The following is a 17,901-nucleotide window of genomic DNA, read 5'->3' as shown; positions in this document are numbered from 1 at the left end:
TTCGTAAAGCCACCACTCCATGACAAACAGCATTGTCGAGTTGACGGACCATCTCCAGAGGAAGCGGCAATAACTTTTGGAGACGTGCAGCAGTTGTTTTCCACTAATACAGAACGCAACAACCCTTGTATACCCGACTGTGAAGCCAATCATCAAATGCACCTGTCCGTACATTTTGCCACGCCACCTGTGATATAATCCTGTTGACTTCTTGTTGTGACAGACAATCAGTGACATGGTTCTTTTAACAAATAAATCACCGAAGTGTAAAAGAAACTCACCAGATTGATATACTGAGTTAAGAAAGTAAACCCAAGTCAAGAAAAAAAAAATATTCCATATTAAATGCCAAGTCTGTATATACATACACATTAAAAAAAAAAAAAAAAAAACACCTTTAGAGGCCATTTTTTTCCCCGCAAGCGGGGGTTGGCCTTTTTCGGGAGGCGTGGTTGTTGTTGTTTTTCAGTCCCCTTTTTGAAGCAATGTTTTACGGCCGGATGCCCTTCCTGCCGCCAACCCTTTTTGTCGCCTTTTACGACAACCAGGGAATTACCAGTGAACTGGTACTCAATTAGCTGACCTCGGAAGGATGACAGGCTGAGTCAACCCCCCTGGCGTTAATTCAGCGATCGACCGGGATTCGAACCCAGGATCCTAAGCTGGCACCCTAGCCGCTAGCCCAACACCAGGCTATATATATAGGTATATATATATGTTATATATATACCTGCAATCTATATATACATGTATATATATATAGATATACATATATATACATATACATATATATCAAATCACTCCTTTTTGCATCTTCAAATGCATAGAGCTGCCAAAGCAGTTTCTCGGCGATTGGGCACAATTCTGGATGGGTCGCCACTCTGATACAGAATACTTGAATGGCTCATTCATCCTCGTAAGCTGGAACTCATTTTGCTGACCTTGGAAGGATGGCAGGCTGTCAACCCACCAGGTGTCGATTCAATGACATGACAGGGTCTTCAACCCAACACTATTAACCATTAAGTAAGCCAACGCAAGGCAAATATATATATATATATATATATATATATATGGGGGGTGCTTAACTTATATATCTTTGTGTATATATATACACACATACATATATTCATATCAGCAAGTCTGGTGATGGCGAGATTTTTTAATTAAGCAATTTAATATTTATAACAACAGATTATTAACTTAAAACCTCTAATGCAAACAATTTCCACAAAATCATCTTTGAACTTCATTTCCTGTCATTATGGCAATGCCTGTGACCATTGACCAATTGCATATTATTAACAAAATGAGTACATTTTGCAAGTGACGATGTTGTATGGATTGCACAACTTAAAATGTAACATTGCATGCTAAAAACTATCCTGGTTGTGTCTTTATGCAGCTCATTGACAAATTGCATTCACATGTGCTGGCTGGCCTTCATGCAGAGCTGCTGTTCAGGGATGCTACACAGGAAGCGGAAAGCTCCAGGCACTCCACATGCGTCCTCTCCTGCTAAAGCCATTACATATGTGACTGCCTGGCTAAAGTGCACATTGTGAGCAGTAATGTCTGCTCAATCAACACAAAACCTCTTTTCAATTATATGAAAAAAAAAATTTCCCCATTTCATTGTGCTGGATCATCATAACCATTCCATAATAATTGAATTGCCTATTAGGACGACAGGTGGATGATCAGGAAATTCACCAAAATGACAAATCAAAGCTCTGGAGTATCTAATTTGAGTGTCGTGTTTAAACTTCAAGCAGATGGCTTTGTTGAAGCGATCACACGGCATTCTTGATGTTACGAAAACAGGCATTGATCAATGAAATAGGCCATAAAATAACTTAAGTGCTTCCTCAATTACTTCCAATTATTATACTGGTTATCCATTGTAGGCACGTGCCATGGTAAACAAATACAAGTGAAAAATTCCTGCTGAGTGTTTATCTTAATAATTACAAACTTCATCGCTGCGTGTAATAACTGTATGCCCTAATCGGCACACTTTTCTTGGCCTTACGCTAGAGTTCATCACGGCAACCATCCAAAATCAATTCATGTTGTTTATTTCTCTCTTTAAAAAGATTAGCAAACACTCTTCAATAAAAGAGAATATCCATGAAATTACTGCTTTGAAAAAAATATTTTTTCCTGATTTTATATCTTCATGCCAATATACACTTTCCCAGCAATGATGTGATATTGAAAAATATGGCAATGAAAAATTGTCATCACACTCATCAGCAACAGTTCAAGCAAATGTCTTGCCAGAGAAGTCACAAAATCTTTGTCATGGCTGCAGCTGAGAAAGCATTGAAAACAAAAAGTCATGCATTTCTTGAGAGATGCTTTCTGAAAACATAAAAGGCCGCAACAATCCTGAACAATGACTTCCAAAAGATTTTACAAAACACAAGGCTTTTTTTAAACAATCCGTATTTTATTACGTTGTATTTGTCATTTAGTTTCATCGAGAAATTTATTTTTTGCTTTATCAATTTTAATCCCAAATCCAGGTGTACTGCACACCTCCACTTTTGTCACTCGCTGCTCTTATTTGTGAAATCAACTTCTGGAGGCTATTCAACCCACTCTTTCCTCTAGACTAGAGCTTAAAGTATGTGATACACTACCATCTCTTGTTACCCCACTATAAATACCTGCAATCTTTTCTACAGCACAATGAACCATACCTGTCCAAATCCTCTTACATTACAGGTTACTGTGTTCCCTTCCCTCATCTCTCTTCTTTTCCGATTCATTAATTCACTTGTTTGTTGTGTCCATTTTGGTGCCTTTTTCTGTCATAATATCATCATGAGTAATGACAAATAATGTCACTCTGTCATGATGCTCTTAAATGAGCCTAGATGTTATATATATATATATATATATATATATATATATATATATATATATATATATATATATATATATATATATATATATATATATATATATATAAATATATATATATATACATGGTGATCCAGAAACCCTGAGCACATTTTGAAGAACAATATCTGCAACAAACAACTACGTTTATTATTGTTCTTTGGTGCAAAACAAAACATGATTACTCGTAAATGGATATGACCGCTTCAACACGCACATGCATCACGCGATACGCAACGTGGTGAGGTGCATCACGTGATATGAATCGGGGTGAGCTTCGCTCACTGTGATGCACACGTTTGTCTTTGAATTAGTTCAGTTCATTGTGAATTAGACACCCTAATATGACAGAGGATATCGTGAGACAGAAAATTCGTGCTGTACACTTGTATTATGTATCTGGAAATTTGGCTGAAGTTCACAGACAACTTGTCAAACAATGTGGCACCGACACAATTGATGGAAGAACCATCGGCAGAAGAACCATCGGCAGAATAAACAAGCAGTTTGATGAAACCGGCAGCATTCTTCCAAAACAGTCACCAGGTAGGCCTCATACTGTTCAAACTGAGGAAAGTATTGCAGTCATTCAACAACAACTCGACAGTAACACACCATTATCAACTCGTTTATGAAACGTCACCAACATAAGCTGATCATCGATTCGAAGATTACTAAAAGACCTTAATGCGAAACCATGCATACCCAGATTAATTCACCAACTATCTGAGGATGATTTTGGCAGGCGTGTTGAGGCATGTGAGACATTGCTTGGGTTAATGGATGTGGACAATGATTTGCAGAACAAGCTCTTGTGGTCAGATGAATCCAAGTTTACTTCATCTGGTTCTGTGAATCATCAAAACAGCGTGATATGGGCAGGAGACAACTGACAATTTACTGTTGAGCAGAACGTCCAGTATCAAGCTTGTGTGTCCGTCTGGGCAGGCATTTCTTCTGGAGGCATTGTTGGACCAATATTTTTCGAATAAAATGTGAATGCTGCAAATTACCTTCTAATGTTGGAGCAGCATGTATTTCCACTCAATGATGGCCAAATGTGGTTCATGCATGATGGTGCACCTGCTCATTATGCTGCCAGTTGAACCAGGCCCTTAATTTGAACTTTACAGACAAATGAATTGGCCGTCGTGATCCGGTTGAATGGCCGTGGTGGTCTTGTGATTTAACAACACCCTGTGATTTCTTCCTTTAGGGTTTCCTCAAACACAAAGTGTATGCGAGGAATCCTATGGCCCTTAGAGACTTCAAACAATTCATCCGTAATGAGACTGCTGCCTTAACGACTGAAACATGCAGAACTGCATGTCAGAGTGTGTCAGAGTGCAGTTTGAACATTTGAACTGACCTGTTTCATGGAAATTAGACTGATTAGACTGTTTAATGAGTAATCATGTTTTGTTTTCACCAAAGAACAATAATAAACTTAGTTGTTTGTTGCAGGTATCGTTCTTCAAAATATGCCCAGGGTTTCTGGACCACTCTGTATATACACGCACACATACACACACACACACACACACACACACACACACACACACACACACACACACACACACACAAACACACACACACACACACACACACATACACGCGAGGGCCGTCCCAAAAGTCATGAGCACCAGTGGAGTCCACACTGCTGAATATAGTAGAAGACGAGTTATTAGCAATATCTATCCACTCCAATATAAACGTACAGGGCCAGAGCTTGCACATCGCTGGTGTTCCTACAATCCATTGTGACAAACTCGCTGTCAACATTTCGTTTCACCAATGTGCAGTGATTGAATTCCTCATGAAGGACAACAACTCAGCTGCTGATATCAACAGCCAATTGAGCCGGGTGTACAGAGATGCCTGCATGTGTGCCAGCAGTGTCAGAAGGTCTGTGAAACACTTCAAAGATGGAAACATGGACACCACCGATCAGCCATGCTGTGGTCTGCTGAGAAGCGCAACGACTGAATACAATGAGCAGAAAGTTGATATATATATATATATATATATATATATATATATATATATATATATATATATATATGCGACTTCATACCATCAGTGGGGAACCACCAGTAAGGTGTCCCATACAGCTACTGCTGCACCTTACTGGAAGCGATAAGCACCGCCTGCCACACGGTAACATTATCTCTGGTATCCACTCACTATATGGAGACAACCTGAATGCGGTTGGGAGTAACTAATTAGTATCTGTAATTTGGTGCTCTAACCTAATGAGCGAATGTCGTGACATCACCGCCACGTATGTCCGCATTGCCTGCCAAGCTCCGGAGGAGCCATCTAGCAGTGCATCATTATGGATGTTAATTCAATTACTGTCACAACCTTTTTCCCCCGCTGCCATTTCCTGCCAAATTCTGCCATTTCCCCGCTACCAAAACACTTCCGTTTGCCGTTGCCGCTGTTGCCATTTCCCTGCTGCCAAAACATTTCTTGCCCCACTGCCATTCAATTCTCAACCACATATATCCATAGAAGGCGTCACAAAAAGATGCTGCCATGGCCTGCTTACATGTGAAATCCCCATTCACATTTAAATCACATTTCCAAACACAATTCAATCAAAACTCAATCATATCTCAATTTCCATCCTCACGACCACACAAAAACACAAAAATTCTCTACACATAAACAAACGCCACCCACAATACACTTTGTGGCTCACACTCCAATCCCCTCACCGGCCAGCTCTCACTCTCACCCGCTCCCTACTCCAAATTACTCATGTCCCCAATTTATAAGCAAGTACTGAAGCCTGGGACAGTACACATCGTCACTTACCTCAAGTGCAGGTAGTTGCAGCTTGGTCGGGTCCAAGAGTGCCATCCACCCTACTGAATCCTAAAATTTATCCCATAGGACCAATCCAAATTTCACCAAATCTCCTTTTATCCCACTGTACTGGCAAGTATGTGGATCTACCTCCTCTGGTGCTCTTTACTACACTACTACCCTTGGCTACGACAACTACGCCCCTCTAGCGTGCAAGGGCCATCGGGACAAGGTGAGCAGCCGAAACGCCAACATGGCCCATGAGTGCCCATAAGGGTGCGACCCACCATCAATCCTTCGGCCCCCTGCGAGGAACACGGCGCCACTAGACCCAGCTGGCCAATGTGTTGAGCACCTGCTGCCAACTCCACCATTCCTAAAACCTCAGACCTGGGGGAGAATGGTCGCAGTGCGTGGCATCCACCTCACATCCCCTGCACCTCTCACATCCCCCAGTCTACTCACATGCAGCCCCCAGTGCCCACCCACACTTAACCACGCCCAGGGTCTAGCTGACAGCCATGCTCCCCCAGGAGACTCATCGGTGGTCCACACAGACAGAAGACATGGTCCACACACCTCGGACACCCACAGCACCACGTTGACCTCCAGACTACCCAACTACATCACCACAACCCCGAGTCCCAAACATCGGCACCGTCACCACTGCAGCCAGTTGAAGGCTGTGTCCTGCTACTCTATAAATTTTTGTCCCAGCCTCCAACACTTTGGTCTAACACATCTGGATCAACAATGGTGCCACTGTGCAGTGTCCACCATTCCTCTTCACAAAATTTACATCTAACCCTCAGATTACCCAAATATTTTTCACAATTCACTAATTTCACCAAAGAAGAGTGCTTCTCCATACACCTGCCAGCCGAGCATGGCCCCGTAAGCTCGGCTTGTTACAAATTTCCCGATTCCATCCCATGGCTCTCTTCCAAAGCCGAGAGTCCACATATCACAACAGAATATCTGTGGAAGATCATTCTCACACCATCATGTTCCACAGATGCCCCAATGGTTGTCCGGTGGGCTGTATCCATTCCTGTCCATGCAGTTTAACCCGCGTCCATAGACCAACACAGCATGGCGGTCATCACATGCTGGCTGTCCCAGAGTCTCAGGGAGAGACTGCCAGGCCACATGCCCGGGCAGTCACCACATCAGGCCCGTGTTGGCCGTCCGTGGTGCCACCACCAAAGCATAGCCCACAACACTTCCCCCTAGTGGTCCTCATCATACACCTTGCCAGGTACCTGTGAGAAACCACCTCGGACCTCCCCCCCCCCCCCCCCCCCCCACATTCCTGAATATATCCAACCTGGATATATATATATATATTTGTGCAGCGTCTGTCCTGTCCTGTGTTGTGTTGTCTTGTGTTGTGTTGTCACTGAACTACTTTCTCAAACTTTTGTGAAATCGTACCAAACTTCTGGTATGCACATATCTCTCCCATCGGTATGTCCTAAGGATTTTTGTTTTTTTAAATTGCAAAAAAAAGTATTTTTTTGAGGAATTTTTTGGGGAATTTTTTTTTCCCCAACTTCAATTGTTTATAAAATGTGATATCACGTATATTACAAATACATTTGTGCAAAATAATTGTTTGAATTATGATTGGTTTAAACCATGACAAAACGGCAACTCGGGTACAGTCATTTATCTATACTAGGGCATGCCCGTACTATATATAAGCTAGGACGTGCCCGTACGTGGGTGCCCGTTCCTTGCCAAAAAAAAAAAAAAAAAAAAATTTGTGTAGGGGTGTGTGTGTGTAAACATCCTAGGGCGTGCCCGTACGTGGGTGCAAAAAAACATGCGTGCAAACAACAACAACAAAAAAAAACTTTGAAACCACGTGGCAGTAACGACCACAGAACCCCCCCCCCCCCTCTATTTACATGAATGGTTTGGTCCATTCGCAACGACCACAGAACCCCCCCCCCTCTATTTACATGCAATGGTTTGGTCCAAAGCGAACGGCTTGCAGTGTTTGGTAAAGAAATCGCCATAGCTCGGTAAGTACTTGTCCGATTAATATGAAACCTTGAAAAGGCACATCCTCGGGTCCCCAGCAATATACCTGGCAAGTTTAAAGTATATCGGACCCGTGGTTGTCGAGAAACAGCGGTCACAGACAAACATACACACATACACACATACACACATACACACATACAAACACACATACACACAGAGATTAATGGAATTATAGATAGATATCGACACATCTGGGCAGTGTCTGTGTTCACTTAACGACTCCCTCAAACTTTTGTTTCCGTGGTTGTGAAGTGTTTTTAATAACGTTGTGGTGGTTTTGAATCATGTGGTGGTGAGGTATTTTGAATTATGTGGTGGTGAGGTGTTTTTAAATGACGTGGTGGTGAGGTGTTTTAATATCACATGGTGGTGAGGTGTTTTTAAATCACATGGTGGTGAGGTGTTTTGAATTACGTGGTGGTGAGGTATTTATAATTACGTGGTGGTGAGGTGTTTTTAATTAGGTGGTGGTGAGGTGTTTTGAATTATGTGTTGGTGAGGTGTTTTGAATTACTTGGTGGTGAGGTGTTTTTAAATGACGTGGTGGTGATGTGTTTTTAATTTCGTGGCTGTGAGGTGTTTTTATTACGTGTTTATGGCCGCGAGGTGTTTTTATTACGTGTTTTATGGCTGTGAGGTGTTTTTATTACGTGTTTATGGCCGCGAGGTGTTTTTATTACGTGTTTATGGCCGCGAGGTGTTTTTATTACGTGTTTTATGGCTGTGAGGTGTTTTTATTACGTGTTTATGGCCGCGAGGTGTTTTTATTACGTGTTTTATGGCTGTGAGGTGTTTTTATTACGTGTTTATGGCCGCGAGGTGTTTTTATTACGTGTTTATGGCCGCGAGGTGTTTTTATTACGTGTTTTATGGCTGTGAGGTGTTTTTATTACGTGTTTATGGCCGCGAGGTGTTTTTATTACGTGTTTTATGGCTGTGAGGTGTTTTTATTACGTGTTTATGGCCGCGAGGTGTTTTTATTACGTGTTTTATGGCTGTGAGGTGTTTTTATTACGTGTTTTATGGCCGCGAGGTGTTTTTATTACGTGTTTTATGGCTGTGAGGTGTTTTTATTACGTGTTTATGGCCGCGAGGTGTTTTTATTACGTGTTTTATGGCTGTGAGGTGTTTTTATTACGTGTTTTATGGCTGTGAGGTGTTTTTATTACGTGTTTTATGGCTGTGAGGTGTTTTTAATTTCGTGGTGGTGAGGTGTTTTTATTACGTGTTTTATGGCTGTGAGGTGGTGGTGAGGTGTTTTGAATTAGTTGGTGATGAGGTGTTTTGAATTATGTGTTGGTGAGGTGTTTTTATTACGTGTTTTATGGCTGTGAGGTGGTGGTGAGGTGTTTTGAATTAGTTGGTGATGAGGTGTTTTGAATTATGTGTTGGTGAGGTGTTTTGAATTACTTGGTGGTGAGGTGGATCTCGGATCCTCGACCTCGGATCTCGGATCTCTACCTCGGAGACATGCTGAATGGAGAAGGTGGATCAGACTCGGCAACGGTTGCTAGAGTGAGATGTGCATGGAAGAAGTTTCGGGAATTGAGTGGCGTGCTGATGATGAGGGGAGTGTCGTTGAAGCTGAAGGGAAAGGTGTATGCTGCATGTGTGAGAAGTGTTATGATTTATGGGAGCGAGACATGGGTAATGAACGTAGAGCAGCAACGAAGGTTGGAAAGGGTGGAAATGCGAATGGTTCGACGGATGTGCGGAGTATCGTTGACAGAGAGGAAGGCAAATGATGAATTGCGAAAGATGATGGGAATAGAGCCTGTGATTGATGCTGTGAAGAGGAACAGGTTGAGATGGTTTGGTCATGTGTTGAGGAAGGATGAAAGTGACTGGTTGAGAAGAGTGATGGAAATGAATGTAGAAGGAAGTAGAGGATGGGGAAGACCGAGAAAGACTTGGCTAAAGATGGTGGAAGAAGAAATGCGGGCAAGGGGGTTAACAAGGAGAGATGCAGAAAATAGGGCAAAATGGAGAAGATTGTCATGGGCATCGCAAGTCTAACCCCCGCTCTAGCAGGGAAAATGGCCTTTAAAATGCATGTTGTTGTTGTTGTTATGGCTGTGAGGTGTTTTTATTATGTGTTTTATGGCTGTGAGGTGTTTTTAATTTTGTGGTGGTGAGGTGTTTTTATTATGTGTTTTATGGCTGTGAGGCGTTTTTATTATGTGTTTTATGGCTGTGAGGCGTTTTTATTACGTTTTATGGCTGTGAGGTGTTTTTATTACGTGTTTTATGGCTGTGAGGTGTTTTTGTTACGTGTTTTATGGCTGTGAGGTGTTTTTATTTCGTGTTTTATGGCTGTGAGGCGTTTTTATTACGTGTTTTATGGCTGTGAGGCGTTTTTATTACGTGTTTTATGGCTGTGAGGCGTTTTTATTACGTGTTTTATGGCTGTGAGGCGTTTTTATTTCGTGTTTTATGGCTGTGAGGCGTTTTTATTACGTGTTTTATGGCTGTGAGGCGTTTTTATTACGTGTTTTATGGCTGTGAGGTGTTTTTATTACGTGTTTATGGCTGTGAGGTGTTTTTATTACGTGTTTTATGGCTGTGAGGTGTTTTTATTTCGTGTTTTATGGCTGTGAGGCGTTTTTATTACGTGTTTTATGGCTGTGAGGTGTTTTTATTACGTTTTATGGCTGTGAGGCATTTTTATTACGTGTTTTATGGCTGTGAGGCGTTTTTATTTCGTGTTTTATGGCTGTGAGGCGTTTTTATTACGTGTTTTATGGCTGTGAGGCGTTTTTATTACGTGTTTTATGGCTGTGAGGTGTTTTTATTACGTGTTTTATGGCTGTGAGGTGTTTTTATTACGTGTTTTATGGCTGTGAGGTGTTTTTATTTCGTGTTTTATGGCTGTGAGGCGTTTTTATTACGTGTTTTATGGCTGTGAGGTGTTTTTATTACGTTTTATGGCTGTGAGGCGTTTTTATTACGTGTTTTATGGCTGTGAGGTGTTTTTATTACGTGTTTTATGGCTGTGAGGCGTTTTTATTACGTGTTTTATGGCTGTGAGGCGTTTTTATTACGTGTTTTATGGCTGTGAGGCGTTTTTATTACGTGTTTTATGGCTGTGAGGCGTTTTTATTTCGTGTTTTATGGCTGTGAGGCGTTTTTATTACGTGTTTTATGGCTGTGAGGCGTTTTTATTACGTGTTTTATGGCTGTGAGGTGTTTTTATTACGTGTTTTATGGCTGTGAGGTGTTTTTATTTCGTGTTTTATGGCTGTGAGGCGTTTTTATTACGTGTTTTATGGCTGTGAGGCGTTTTTATTTCGTGTTTTATGGCTGTGAGGCGTTTTTATTACGTGTTTTATGGCTGTGAGGCGTTTTTATTACGTGTTTTATGGCTGTGAGGTGTTTTTATTACGTGTTTTATGGCTGTGAGGTGTTTTTATTACGTGTTTTATGGCTGTGAGGCGTTTTTATTTCGTGTTTTATGGCTGTGAGGCGTTTTTATTACGTGTTTTATGGCTGTGAGGCGTTTTTATTACGTGTTTTATGGCTGTGAGGTGTTTTTATTACGTGTTTTATGGCTGTGAGGCGTTTTTATTACGTGTTTTATGGCTGTGAGGTGTTTTTATTACGTGTTTTATGGCTGTGAGGCGTTTTTATTCCGTGTTTTATGGCTGTGAGGTGTTTTTATTACGTGTTTTATGGCTGTGAGGTGTTTTTATTACGTGTTTTATGGCTGTGAGGCGTTTTTATTACGTGTTTTATGGCTGTGAGGTGTTTTTATTCCGTGTTTTATGGCTGTGAGGTGTTTTTATTACGTGTTTTATGGCTGTGAGGTGTTTTTATTTCGTGTTTTATGGATGTGAGGCGTTTTTATTCCGTGTTTTATGGCTGTGAGGTGTTTTTATTACGTGTTTTATGGCTGTGAGGTGTTTTTATTACGTGTTTTATGGCTGTGAGGCGTTTTTATTACGTTTTATGGCTGTGAGGTGTTTTTATTACGTGTTTTATGGCTGTGAGGTGTTTTTATTACGTGTTTTATGGCTGTGAGGCGTTTTTATTACGTTTTATGGCTGTGAGGTGTTTTTATTACGTGTTTTATGGCTGTGAGGCGTTTTTAATTTCGTTGTGGTGAGGTATTTTTATTACGTGTTTTATGGCCGTGAGGTGTTTTGATTACGTGCTTGATGGCTGTGAGGTGTTTTCAAAAACGTGGTGGTGAGGTGTTTTTAATTTCGTGGTGGTGAGGTGTTTTTAATTTCGTGGTGGTGAGGTGTTTTTTATTTCGTGGTGGTGAGTTGTTTTTATTACGTGTTGTATGGTGGTGAGGTGTTTTGAATTACTTGGTGGTGAGGTATTTTGAATTACGTGGTGGTGAGGTGTTTTGAATTATGTGGTGGTGCGGTGTTTTGAATTACTTGGTGGTGAGGTGTTTTGCATTATGTGGTGGTGAGGTGTAATCGTCCCAAACTTCCAGTCTGCACCTACCCCTCCCCTATGTATGTGCTGAGGGGCTCTTTCTTGAAAAAAAAACATTCAACCTAAATCTTCAACCTAAATTGCCTATAAAAAGGTAATATCACAAACACAACAAATACATTTGTGCAAAGTAATTGTTTGTGTTATGATTGGTGAAAATCATGACAACACAGCAACTCAGGTACAGTCATTATCCTCAGTTAAAATAAGCCGGTTCCTCAGTATCGACGCTTGGTGAGGCGAGCGCAGCGAGCCGAGCCAAGCTAGTATATATATACGAGTATATATATATATATATATATATATATATACATATATACATATATAATGCGATGCCGTACTAACGTGATTGCAATTCATGTTCATAAAGGTATACTAATGCCTTATAATGTTCTTGTCTTGCAAAATATATCGGGCTATGTCTGCCTCAGTTATGTAATATTTTGCTCATCATTACCAGCAAAATGATTCCTTCACATTAATTCTTCACAAGAATATCACCTTTGTCTCATTTGTTGGTGTGAAGAGGAATATGAGGACCCAGCAGGATATCAGAGAATAAAGGAAATGTTAAATGTAAAAATAACAATTTTTTGACAATACAAGATAGACTATCAGCAGGCATGGAGGAGAGGAAATTTGAATATCTCACCAATCCATCGCAAGTAGAAAGAGCCACAGAAGAGTGGTGATGCCCACGTAGTCGACCTTGGTAGTGACAGATTCTCTCGGATGAAGGACGGAAACTTTGGTAGGCCTTGTGAGACCCTGGTGTCCCAAGAACATGTACAGTGAAGCCAGGAGACAGAAAGGTGTTGGTTGGTTGCAGTTCGAGATGAAATGTCTGCCCGAAGCCCTTGAGGCGATAATGATGAATATCAGCCGTTGAGGGGAAACTTTTACTGCTGCTTGAGAGAGTGCGCTTCGTGCGCCTTTTCTGTGGAACATCACCGTTCGCATCCAGACGTTCAGGGTGCACAAACTGGTAGTCTTCCGATATAAGGGAAGGAAGAAATGAGGGGAGGGTGGAGAAGTGGAGGGAGAGATGAATAATGGCACATGCAAAGCAACAAAGGTATAGTTGAGGTAGAAAATGTTGAAAATTCCATCACACATATTAGCCAATAATACATATAAGCCACTTTAAATAACTCTAACAATAAAAATATATATTTGGAGCTGCAATTCATCAGAAGATGATGTCCATATAATGATATGGCATTGAATGGATACCACCAAATTTACATTTCTTTGGGTTCACAGCCAGTGTTTGGTTTAATTAGAGCACAAAATCACAGAAACATACCACGTGGAATACTGAGTGAAAATTGCTGAAAGGGGTCGTCTACATAATGTGCATGCAAATAATGAGTAAAACTAGAAGCGCACTCGGTAGAGTGCATAGTGCATCCCTCTGCCAAGCTAGACACTTTACGTTTTGTATCCCATTGATAGGTCATATCTGGATCCGGACCGAACCCATAATGAAATCGCCTTGTTATTGTCATTTACCCAACTCATCCACCAAGTTTTGCCAGAATAGTCCAAGCTATTTAGCCCAAATATGGGGCCAGATAGGAAAAAACTGCAACACTACATATCAGTGCGAAATTGTATGCAGTAATATATACCAGATAACATATCAAAAGTCTAAAGCTCTAAAAATATGGGGTGTCTGTCAAAATCACTGGTACATGGACCCCCCTTTTCATCCTTTTGCGGTACGATTTGTTCACATTTTGCGATACATTCCGAGCACATGGTATATAATTATACTTTTAATATCAGGAATTACATTCCTCTTCCTCTTGTTAACCCCCCGCTGGTCTTCATACTTCTCATGAGTACTTGCTCAATCATCAGGTCTGAGGAAATTCCAGCCCAAGCTCTACTACTTCTTCGGGCGACATGGAAGCCCTGAGTAAACTTACGGTGCACATCTGGATAGTCCTGTTCTAAGCTGTGCATTATTTGCAGGTAAATCCTGGCAGACTTAGCATAGAATGAATGACCTGAGGCTGCTACATATGGTAACATATCAGATACAGCTTCGAGGTGCAGGGACCAGTTTCCCATACGCTCGGCTTTGATGAATTTTCTTAAGATCTTCACCATATCCATATACTGTAACCACAGTTTCGCTGTTCGGTCTTTGGTCAATGATTCTGTCTGTGTTTGAAAGACTTTGCTGATCTTGTCAAGGATTGGATCACTTGCTACATCGTTGGAAGATCGTGTGCCTTTCATCAACGCATCATACAGGGTCCTTGCTTTACTCACATCTGGATGAATCACATCATCATCGGCCAAGCCACTCATTGCATCTTCATCCCGAACTGGCAAGTCTTCTGCAGTTCTGTATTGTGTTCCTCCAAGAGGATCAGACAGGAGGAGTGCATTCAGGACAGCATCCAGGAGGATGTGTGCCCGTACAGCCCTGGAAATTGCTTTTCCTGTTAGGATGTGATCCACTGCATTTGGTGCGTATATGAGTTCTAGCAGCTCCTTCAACCCAGAACCACCCATGAGGTGCCCTATGCTGCCAAGGAAGCTCATTTCCATATGAAAGGCACCTAGCCTTACCACAATACGTCGCATGGGGCTTCCATCTGGCTCCGAGAGAATGATCGACAATGCCTTCCACCATAGTGGCTGATCAAAGGTGATGATGGTAGGTACATCATGTTGTTTAGCATGTTGCGCAATGTAGTTGAGAGTGGAGTAGATGCATGTAGTGTCGCTCGAGCTCAAATCAATCATTGGGAGAAACAGGACAGACGATTTTGAATGCTGGACACCACGATGTAAGAGTTGCATCATCCCGGACCATGCAGGTCTTGGTATCTTGAACAGCAGTGACGTCTTCCACAGTACATCAAGGTTGGCTGTGGGATCATGGGCTCTCATGATAGGCACGCTCCCATAAGTCAAGGTTGCAAGTGCCTGGTCGTCAGCTCTATGGTACTGTATCTGGATTCTTCCAGTTGTTTCTATGTCGCTGGCAGTGACCTGAGCTCTAGGAATCGGATGTCCTTGTGTTGTTCCAGGGGTAATCATGGCTATTATCCCCATGCCATGGAAGGTGTTGTGTCCGTCTAAGGTTCTAATGTTGTGGTCGACGTTGTCAGCTGCATATTGAACAAATTCTCCCTTGTGGTTGGGTATGTCCGTACCCTGGTATACAGCTGCATTTTGGTTGAAACGTGTGACTTCCTTGTATGAGCTGCAGTACCCATGTGCATGCAGTGAATCAATAAGGAAACGAGAGGCGAAATGGTGCTGCAGCTGCACCCCTAGTGCAATTTGCAGTGGAGCAATCAGGACACGTGGTCGTGCAGCTTGCATTATAGCCTGACCAATTGAAGCTATCTTCAGCTCTACATCTTTTGCCTTCAAGATCTTTCCAAGAAAAATCTTCAGAGTATCAGGAAGAAAGTTGAGGCTGGCGTCTTTGAACTCAAAGTCTTCCGATGTTGGGTATGTTTCATTCCCTGTTTCCACTTGCTTTATGTCATCCAGTATGAATTTAGCGGCAGCTTCCAGGATTATTTTCTTCCGAATCATAGGATCCTTAGACTGGTTTGCATGAAACTCCAAAAGTACACTGTCAGCTGTTTGCCTCATCGTTGCAACATTCGATTTGCCATTAACTGTTGTGACAATGACTCTGTCGCCAAAGTGTTCAATCAGTCTGTCTTTCATATATCTTTGAGAATAGGACTCGGCATTTGAGTCAGCAAGATACTCGGCCATTTTGTCCACCAGATCAGAGATTGTGTTTTGTTCGTCGTCATTTTCCTCAAGGAATTCAGTCACCTTTATAAATGCCTGACATCTGTCATCCAGAGCAGGACGACCGCCTTCGTGTGGTGATTTGTATCGTCTACCCAATTTCTGTTTCTTCTGTACTGTTTCATTATGTACAAAATTCAGAGGGATCAGTTTCCCTGTCCGGAAATTTGAACTGCATACCTGGTGATACACGGCATCTGCCGCTGGAAGGTCACACACAATGAGCAGTCGAGCCCGAACAGTATCGCCCATGCATCGTTCCTTGTTGAGCACTTTTGCAGAAGACTATCTTTACATTCTGTAAATGTGATAGAGTGGACATCTCCTTGTTGTTTCCTGTAATCAAAGTTCACCCTTTGTACCACAGAAGAGGCAATCTGCTTTGAAGTTGAAGGCTTCCTCTGCTGATCGGAGCGATACACTTGGGCCTGGTCTGTGTGTATCTCTGATACTCTGTGCTACCTTTATTGGATTGCAGTATACACGTCGGCATTCTTGATGAACAACTTGACCTGGAACAGTCTGTATTGGGTCACTGCGCTGGTCACTAACAACATTAATAGTCCGACTTCCCTTTCCACGAAGTGTCACTACTGGATTATCGTTGTTGGTGGATTCATTGCAGAACACACACGAATTGGCCGCCATTCTTCAGGGTTGGATTACCTGCAAATATAGAAAAGTTGAATATACTATTACTGTATGTTATTGCCAATAGACCGAAACATACTAAATACATGTCATTGATGGGATTAAAAACTAAGATATATATGGTTCACAAACAAATAATGATGTACCGTCGCTTGCTGTGGAGTGAGCAGTCTTTGTAAAACGGGGTGTGGTTAAATAAGACACTAAAACAGTAAAAACTTCACTTATATATACAATATTGTACAGTATGATATCCTTTATTTATTATATCGTGCTAGTGATTAGGTCCAGTGTATAAAATAAGCAATAGAAGTTCAGAGAGCGACAATAATCATAGCATGCGGCATATGTACGTCTTTTAACATGGGGCTAAATGGAGAAAACTTGATTGCATTATTTGAGAGTCACCCCATATTTTTAGACCTTTATACTTTTAGTATGTTATAAAGGTACCTTGAGGGTAATCAATACTAATGAGATCGGTAGTGTTGCAGTTTTTTCCCCGTCAAATGCTAAATGGCTTGGACTATAACTCGTCAACAAGTTTCTGTCAACCCTCGACTCTGATTCTGCAACTGGACCTGACGGCATCAGCCCACGGGTCCTAAAATCCTGTTCTTCCGCTCTTTCACTCCCTCTCTCTGTTCTCTTCACCCTCTCTTTTGCTCAAGGTCATCTTCCATCTGCTTGGAAATCAGCCAACATCACCGCTTTGAACAAAAAGGTGCAAAAACAGATCCTAGCAACTACAGACCAATCAGCCTTCTCCCAATTATCAGCAAAGTCATGGAATCCATCATTGCTTCGGATATGAAATCTTTTCTCTTCTCCAATAGCTTGATCTCTGATCATCAATTTGGTTTCAGACCAGGTCACTCTACTCTGGACATGCTGCTTCTGCTGTCTCAACAATGGATGGAGGTCCTCAAAGCCAAACAGGAAATCAGAGCTGTCTCCCTCGACATATCACGTTCCTTCGATACGGTCTGGCACCCCGCTCTGCTCACCAAACTCTCCTCCTTTGGTATCCATGGAAATCTCCACGCATGGCTGGCGGACTTCCTCTCTAGTCGTAGTCAACGTGTGGCCCTGAATGGGTTTCTCTCATCTCCTCTTCCTGTTCAGGCTGGAGTTCCCCAAGGCAGTGTTCTGGGCCCTGTGCTTTTTCTGGTCTTCATCAATGATCTCTCTGACTCTCTTGAAAATCCTCTCTATCTCTTTGCTGATGACTCCACTCTCTGCCGC

At 41.9% G+C, this 17,901-nt stretch overlaps 1 protein-coding gene across 1 annotated transcript in view; it reads right to left on the bottom strand.

Annotated features, from left to right (window-relative positions):
• LOC137435741 (A disintegrin and metalloproteinase with thrombospondin motifs 16-like) overlaps nucleotides 1-16,257 on the bottom strand; it is a 257,905-nt gene extending 241,648 nt beyond the window's left edge. The window contains exons 1-2 of the mRNA XM_078785110.1: nucleotides 15,387-16,257; nucleotides 12,866-13,203 (exon numbers count right to left, since the gene is read on the bottom strand). Of these exons, the coding sequence (XP_078641236.1) occupies nucleotides 12,866-13,203; nucleotides 15,387-16,257 (1,209 nt within the window). The remainder of the gene's footprint in view (nucleotides 1-12,865; nucleotides 13,204-15,386) is intronic.
• Between the last annotated feature and the right edge of the window lie 1,644 nt (nucleotides 16,258-17,901).

This window comes from Myxine glutinosa, chromosome 9 (assembly GCF_964187855.1).
Source record: "Myxine glutinosa chromosome 9, kmMyxGlut1.1, whole genome shotgun sequence".
NCBI lineage: Eukaryota > Metazoa > Chordata > Myxini > Myxiniformes > Myxinidae > Myxine > Myxine glutinosa.
The sequence above is the reverse complement of the archived record's forward strand: the minus strand, read 5'-3'. Positions and strand labels throughout refer to the sequence as shown.